General features: G+C 50.4%; 1 protein-coding gene across 1 annotated transcript; it reads right to left on the bottom strand.

Annotated features, from left to right (window-relative positions):
* Nucleotides 1–1,563: 1,563 nt before the first annotated feature.
* Nucleotides 1,564–7,582, bottom strand: LOC144127534 (phospholipid-transporting ATPase ABCA3-like). The gene is made up of 4 exons (XM_077660526.1): nt 7,401–7,582; nt 5,618–5,791; nt 3,252–3,468; nt 1,564–2,044 (listed from the first exon to the last, which is right to left on the bottom strand). Exons 1-4 carry the CDS (start codon nt 7,544–7,546, stop codon nt 1,694–1,696), a joined length of 888 nt encoding a protein of 295 aa, XP_077516652.1. The 5' UTR covers nt 7,547–7,582; the 3' UTR covers nt 1,564–1,693.
* Between the last annotated feature and the right edge of the window lie 774 nt (nt 7,583–8,356).

The following is an 8,356-nucleotide window of genomic DNA, read 5'->3' as shown; positions in this document are numbered from 1 at the left end:
ATTGACAAAAGATGGTTAAGCTTTCTTTTCCTAACCATGCTTTTTTTTCTTTAATAGTAAAATTGCCTACAGCCTGTAAAATGAAATGACTTTTGCATTCCTCTGGCTCAAAGAAGCGTCAACGCTGCCCGTTATCGGACCCTCTGCAGCAGTGGCTTAACGGTAGAGAACCAGCTTGGTTTGGTAGATGGTGCTACAAACCTTGGCACCGCAAGGAACCCACAGTTTTCCTTACATTCATGTGCCCATAGGTGTCGGGATTTCCCTGGGCTTAAATGCTAGGGAGAGGTGCCATCCTGTGTGTGTGTGGCTACTCTTGCTGTTCCAGGTCTGCAATCGGTTATCCAATTGAGATGTGTGGCCTGTATGCAAGATCACTTCCCTTCCTCACCTCACCGCTTCTGCCCTTCCTTATCCTCACCCTCACAGATTTTTCTGTGCCAGTCTTCCCTGAAGCACCTCATCAAGTGAAGCCCTCGTGATGGTGTGGGTGCCCTCATGAGAGCCTGCCCTCATGATGGTACCTATATATGCGAGCTCGTAGCCAGATGGTGATGTGATATCAGTTTTTGAAACTAAGTTATTCTGTGGTACATGCAGGTCATCCTCTGGTAACGTGTTGCACTGACTATACAGTGCCAAATTTGAACTACCTTCTATATTGTACCGTGGTACGCACTTTGCTTCGTCGCTCACAAAACTAACGGCCACTTGGTTAGTGGTGTCTGTCCCTTTACTTGCACTAAGCGACAAAGCAGAAGAGAGTGAATGCCGTGGTACAATCATCAACATGACTGCACCCACTGCAGAGCAAGAGACTCTCGCTTATCTCCCAAATTGACCCTGTCATGTACCAGCTGCGGCCACCATATCCCCGCAAACTTCATAACCTCATCCGCCCACCGAACTTTCTGCCACTCCCTGCTACGCTTGCCTTCTCTTGGAATCCATTCAGGTACTCTCCAGGACCATCAGCTATCCTGCCGTTGCATTTCATGCCCTGACCGACACTGCCCTCGGGGAACAAACGTGGGTGGTACAATAGCTATTGGAAGTGGGCGCCGTAGGCATTGCAATATGTCATCAGCGGACAGAGTGTTCTTAGAGTGCTACCTGCACGCTTTATGCACTCAGGTTGAGTTTTTGTGCGGAAAAACATTCTTGCACTGGGGGACTCCAAAGAGCGACCTTTTCTTAGTTTCAGAAGCTGATCGTGTTGAATCTTGTCCATGGCGTCCAACTCACCATTGACGCCAACCACAAGGCTGCGCTAAAAAAATTAAATTGGTTCTGAATATAAAAACTGAATTGTATAGTGTGTCCCGATTCGGATGATTTTCACAATAACGCGTCCGCTGCGGCTGCGAGTTTGTTCCTGAATATGTTTTTGCATTTAGACATTTTTAGGAATTTTTAAGTAGTTGTGAGTGTTCGCCGACACCAGCAGGTCTCGATTACTACAGTTCATTGCATATGAATACGGCCGTTTTATAACTTATAAAATTTTGGGTGTGGTCAATGACGCTTCTTTATTTCTTCGTGGTAACAAGAAGAGGCTGAGTAAGAGAAATGGCCGGCTGTGATTCGCCGAAGAAAGATGGCGTCCATATTGCCGCGTACGTGTTCGATGCAACATCAAGCGATTAACGAACGCCGTAATAAAAATTGGAGTGCGCGGTCTTTTGCAGCACCTCTAGGATACGCTCTGGTAGCTCCTCGTGGGCGACGCGTTGGTCGCCTTCCGGGTGGCCGGATGGTTCTTGCGGCGCCGCTCGCGTACTTGCTGGCGGCGCCGGTGCTTCTCCTGAGCCTCGCGGCCCCACGGGTCGCCCGGGAAGTCTGCGTACGAGGCGTCCTTGGCCGCGCGCTTGGCGATCGCCGCGTCCTCGGCCATCTCGGCGCGTGCCATGCCGAGGAAGAGCTCGTCGAGCGTACTCTCGGCAATGAGCACAGACTCGAGTCTGAACCAGTGGCGCAGCTTGCCGATGCGCGAGAAGACGTGGCTCCAGGGAAGCTTGTACGGGATGAAGTACAGGAACACTCCCTGGGCGGTGTTTGGGGCCGAAAATTGGAAAATTGATTGTTGGGGAAAGGAAATGGCGCAGTATCTGTCTCGCATCTCGGTGGACACCTGAACCGCGCCGTAAGGGAAGGGTTAAAGGAGGGCCTGAGAGAAGAAAGAGGTGCCGTAGTGGGGGGCTCCGGAATAATTTCGACCACCTGGGAGTCTTTAACGTGCACTGACATCGCACAGCACACGGGCGCCATTGTGTTTCGCCTCCACCGTAACGCGGTCGGGTTCGAACCCAGGTACTCCGCATCAGTAGCCGAGCGCCCTAACCACAGCCACAGGGGCGGGTACGAAGGAGGAGGTTTTAAGATTCGATCCTCTGCCGGATGAGTATACTGGCGACAGTCCATGCAAACACATTTTGACGTGGTGTTCCTTAAAAATGCGTTAATTCACTGTTCCGTTTGATAAACAGGGCACAGTCTGTACTGACTGGCGAGGCCGCTGCAAGAATGTATGCGCCTGTCCTCTCATCACTAACTCCTCCGTCATTCTGAGCCAAGTTAAGCACGACATAACGACGTGCGGCAGTGTAGGCTGATACGCTAGCACTCGTGACAAGCACCTGTTGATAACAAATGTGGTTGCAAGAGTCGGTGGGGGGGGAGGGGGAGAGGGTTGCTTTATTCTCTTCGTTTGTATAGCTTGGATTCGCCGAACTACATTTCACTTCTTCCCTAGCTGCACGTAGTCTCAGCAAGACACTCTGAAATAAGGCGTTAGCCTGCGAGGTACATGGGTGAGGGTCATTACATAGCTACTGGCATCGGGTCACTCGCATTCGAGTCTTTACTCAAGGCTGTTCTTTTAGCGCTGCCATCGCTGCTCCTTCAAGTGCAGTCTCAGCGCCTCCAGTGCGATCATCACATTTGGAGCGCAATCTCGAAGTGTAGTGTTGTAGTTGCGTGCCGAAGGAACATTTTTGTCATTGTTATTTACCGTGCATTTAGCAAGTGCTTCCCCCCCCCCCCCCCCCTTGCAACGCGATGCACATCGCTGAATTTACCGGCTACACTTGCAACCATAAGCATATAGTGGAACAGTCAACAAGGCACAGGAAAAAAACTGAAACAAGAGGCGGGAGGAAAGCCTCGTCCGTTGGCCGTTCCGACAAGAGGACTCGTCAGCGTCTGGTCAGTGCCTACCGCTGGAAGACACGTGCAACCGAAAGAGGGCGCACCTCGCGGCAGTCGGCCTGCTTGGATCCCGGAAAGACGTGCGTGACGGCCTTGTTGACGTTCTCGACCAGGTACGGGGTGAGCCTCTCGCGCAGGGCGAATGTGAGCGTGCAGCCCTTGAGCAATTTTTCCTTGAGGCGCTCCACGGTGTCCAGCGCCTTCAGCTCCCCGCACGCCATGAAGCCCACCCGGCTGCACGCAACCTCGCACTCCTCCGTGCTGCGTGGAACGCGAGGCACCCTCACGCATTGACCTCAGTTGTGCGCAGTCGGCCAGCGCAGCTGACTGATCGAGTTACGGTTGTGTTCTGCCAACTCGATCACCAGGAGCAGCCTAATAACTGTATACGTCCACTACAGGACAAAGGCCTCTCACAGTGACCTCAAATTACTATCCTGACTCCTGCGCCAGCTGTGGCCATCTTATCCCTGCAAAGTTCCTGATCTCATCTGTCCACCTTATTCTCTGCCGCCGCCCCCTGCTATAATTATAATTGGTTTTTGGGGAAAGGAAACGGCGCAGTATCTGTCTCATATATCTTTGGACACCTGAACCGCGCCGTAAGGGAAGGGACAAGGGAGGGAGTGAAAGAAGAAAGGAAGAAGGAGGTGCCGTAGTGGAGGGCTCCGGATTAATTTCGACCACCTGGGGATCTTTAACGTGCACTGACATCGCACAGCACACGGGCGCCTGAGCGTTTTTCCTCCATAAAAACGCAGTCGCCGCGGTCGGGTTCGAACCCGGGAACTCCGGATCAGTAGTCGAGCGCCCTAACCACTGAGCCACCGTGGCGGGCTGCCGCCCCCTGCTACGTTTTCATTCTCGTGCGTCACTGTGATGGATAATCGGTTGTCTTCCCTTCGCATTACATGCCCTGCCCATGCCTGTTCCTTCTTGATTTCGACTCGGATATCATGAACCCGCGTTTGCCCCCTGACTCACTCTGCTCTCTTCCTGACTCAATGTTACATGTATCATTTTCCTTTCCATATCTCGTTGCGCTTTCCTCAACTTAATATCCACCCCTGTTCGTTAGCGGCCAAATTTCTGCAGCGGAAGTGAGTACTAGAGAGGTACAACTTTTGTACTATTTTCTCTTGAGGCGTACTGGTAAGGCGAACTTTGTAGGGGTGCTTCCAGCGGATCCTATATATAGCAAAACATCGGTGGCACACATTTTTCTTCATTGAACTTCAGTGAGCAAGTGCATTTATGTCGCGCTGGACGGTACCTGTTGATGCATTTGCTGATGTACGCCCATCAAGACAGCGTTTACCTTTGACGCGTGTATTCGAGCATTTGCAGCGCCATTGAAGCCCGAAGAGTACCGTGAGCCCCCCCCCCCCCCCCCCCCCAGTATTGCTATTGACAATCGGAAAAAATGAGCGAATGCTGAATTTTCTAGGAATGCAGCTAACACGAGGCCGCTGCTTTAGGTACGCCGTGCAAGTATGAGAGTAAAACCGCCCTCCCACTACAGGCAGTACTCAGGCTGCTCTGGTCCTTGTCGAAAAGTGAACACTGCATGAGACTCCTTTGACAATTTAGATGGAGTAAGCAGCTGCTAGAAAGGAGTAAACCGCTTTTGGAGAGTGTAAAGCAGCTGGTTTACTCCGGCAGGGCGATCCCCCACATCCACGTCCACATCGGTGAAGGCGTGTTGTGAACCGCACTGAAGAGATTGTGATCCCCGATACCAGCTCTTATATGGACCCAATCTGGAATCCGCGGGTGCCCCAGGCCGACAGTGAGGATTTGAAATCATATTAAAACAAGTAATGCATGCGACATAAAGGCCGCACCGATTTCGATCTTGCGCAAATGGCCTTCATACTTTTGACAAAAACTGCAACTGTCGACGCGGAACGTTTTCATTGTGTTGTTGTCATATTATAGAAATTTGCTCAGCCATTTACGACCAGGCATTCTGGCAGACTTCGTGCGTCCTGCTTTCGAATAAGCGCGCTATCGCCCTTGTATTTGTTACTGTATACGGGGTGTGCGCGAAACAAGACAGCCTCGAAACCCACCGTCTCAAACCCTTGCAGCACCATACATAAGCAACTTCCCCTCTTTCTAAAATCTCTTACTCATTCTATTTACATTTTAACCTCTATCCGCATATGCTTCACATCTTATGTGATGAGTCATGACCATCCCAATATGCAAGAATTCTGGGATTTATTTGCGGAAGGTCGCACTATCCGTGGCTGACATCATAACCCATCTTCTCTTCGCTTCCTGGACCTATCGCAACACTAATCCCAAAATCATAATTCTGTGCGCCTTAAATGCGATTGATCGTGATGGTTAGTGGATCTGCCTTAGGGTCGTGCAAAATCAGCGACGGTGCTGGGGGCGCGTATACCTGCGGGAGGTAAGTATGACCGCGGAGGCGGAGGTTCGCGTTATGTCCCGGAGGGTGTCGTATATCATCTGCCGTCCGATCATGTCGACGCCGCTGGTGGGGTCGTCGAGGATGACGACGCGCGGACAGCCGATGATAGCCACAGCCGTGGACAGCTTGCGTCTGGTGCCGGTGCTGCAGAAAGATAAAATGCAGAGAATAATTCAAAAAAAAAACTCAGCTTTCGTAGCATTCGCTGCGCAGTAGACTCGATTTAAACACGGGCTTCACATAACGCCATTGGGGCTGGACATGCTGGTAGCTGAGTTTTTTTATGGTGATAGTTGAGTGGTTGTAAACTACCGGTGGGATTAGCCTTGCAGTTGCTGCCGGCAATTGCTCCACCGTAGCGACACTTAAATACAAATCACAGAAACACTGTCCGCAAAAACCCAAATAGACACTCCTGAGGTCACCATGTGGAGGCCAAATCCGTGTCCTGCAGGTAAAGTAGAAGAAGGCGAGAAGCATCCCTTCTACTCGACTGGCTCCCGCGCGGGAAAACAATGTCCTGAAGAGAACTGTGAGGAACTCCTGCCTTCTTGAGGGATCCGAATAACACAGCCCGTTCCGCGTTGTACAAAGTACAGCACAAGAGGTAATGTTCTATGTCACCACACACACACGTTGAACACAATGGTGATAAATTATGGTGATTATGGTGATAAATTTTAATGGAACAAGGGAAGCTTTAGCCAAAGGGGGCCATGGCACAATGTGTTTTAGTCTGCACAATGTGCGGTCAAGCACCAATTTTCCAAGCATTTCTTTCCAGAGAAGCCGAGCACCAGGCCATGAGAGAAAGCTTGTAGCATTTGTACCGTTGGTGGGTACCCCGCGGCACTGGAGATCGAACATCGCACCTCCCACATGCGAGGCGGATGTTCAAGCCACCAGGCCACCGCTGCAGTCACAGCTGCAGTTTTTAGCTGGTGCCCCGCGACAATTGAGGCTGGAAACACAAATATTAAAAGTGCGCCTGTTTGAACGATATACGCATTCTGTTATTTTAGCGATAACTGCTTAGGGCCCTTTACCTGGACTGTCCGACGTCAAGGTCTACGTCGTGAACGAAAACTCTGGTGTTAATTACTTGCGTGGTCATTGAGAGCATCGTCAAAGTCCTCGTATTATCGAGGTGGGCGAGGGAGAATGTGTTCTGATGGTCATGTTATTCACGAGGACGATGGCAACATTTATGTGTTTACGGAGGAGTGTAAGGCAGAGTGGAATGCGCAGTAAGGCGAAAAAGGCGGTAACGCGTAACAAAAAAAAAGGGGGGGGGGGAGAGATTAGGGTGCGGTAGATCTACAAGTGTCATTTCTCGCCCTTAGAACTGGGCGCAAAACGTGGGATTGAACTGCAGGACGCCGGTCGGCGAGCGAACGCAACAGAACAGTGTCACCTTAAATTCACTCCATGAGGGTTTATCTTACTGTTTTAGTTGCAGACGCTGCGTTGATTCCGGGACTGTTCTCCACTCCTGCTTAGCGGATTCGTGTCATCGGTAGATGGAGTTGACGTGTATACCAGCGTCATGGTCACAGTGATTAATTATGCATATCACCTACCATGGGGACCCTGAAATTACTGCGTAAGGGTTTCAGAGAAATTCGCAGGTCACTTGCACCACGACGCTCGGTGACTGTTAGATCGGTATCAGACACTTTTGATGCATAACAGGGTGAAGTGACGCATCCGAACACTGCGCTTCCTCGACCAGATGCATCAACCTGCTGCGAACCTGTAGGTCCCGCAGAGTTCGGAGGCCTGTTTGCCGAGGTCGGTGACGTGGGCGACGCTCTTGACGAGGTCGTCCATCTTCTCCTCGGACACGCCGCGCAGCCGGGCGAAGAAGTTCAGCATCTCGTTGCCTGTGAAGGTGTCCATGAGCGCGTCTTCTTCCGGACAGTAGCCCACCTGGGACTGCCACTGGGGCCATCGCGAGAGTGAGTGCGGGTCAGTGAACTGACTCCAAGTGCGCTATTTAAATATTGGAAGGTACACATACACGCTCTGCCTTAATTAAGGGCATGACGCGATAGCGTAATGGATTAATTCCCAGATATGCAGAAGATCATTTATACTTTATAATTTATAATTATAATCTATAGTTTGCGAAGTTTACCATTGCATGATATTCACACTTTGAATGTTGCTATTCCAAGTGCTGTAAAATTACTAATGAGTATGAAATGGAAAAACTGCTTTCATTATTGCACTCTTTACTCATACTATGCAGCCATGGAATAAAAATTATTGTTTATTGAGCGTTTTTTTTTTTGCATCGAGGTACTGATGAATGAAGTTAAAATTAATTATCTTAGGAACTAACTAATTTATAGAAAAGGTAACTTCAGATTTGAAATCACTATAAAAAACTGAACAAGACGATATAGCTTCATTGGATTGGACTAAAAATAAGGAAAATAGGTGTAAGACCAGCTTCGCCGCTCAAGCGGTGCGCCACTGCCCTGCGATGCAGGTGCTCCCAGCGTGGGCCTTGCGTTGCCCAGGATGCTCTTCCCGAGCGACCAATCGTTAATTTAACTGACCGTGGCAGGTTGCCCACCTAGCTTGCTTCTCCAGCAGGTGGTCACCTGGGCCACCCTACGCCACCCTATTTTTCGCTCACAACGCGGGCGACGGATTTTCTGGGCAACGGAACCCTTGATGCTATCGCGTTAAAAGACATGCAGT

Source organism: Amblyomma americanum, chromosome 4 (genome assembly GCF_052857255.1).
Source record: "Amblyomma americanum isolate KBUSLIRL-KWMA chromosome 4, ASM5285725v1, whole genome shotgun sequence".
NCBI lineage: Eukaryota > Metazoa > Arthropoda > Arachnida > Ixodida > Ixodidae > Amblyomma > Amblyomma americanum.
This window is presented reverse-complemented; position numbering and strand designations above follow the sequence as displayed.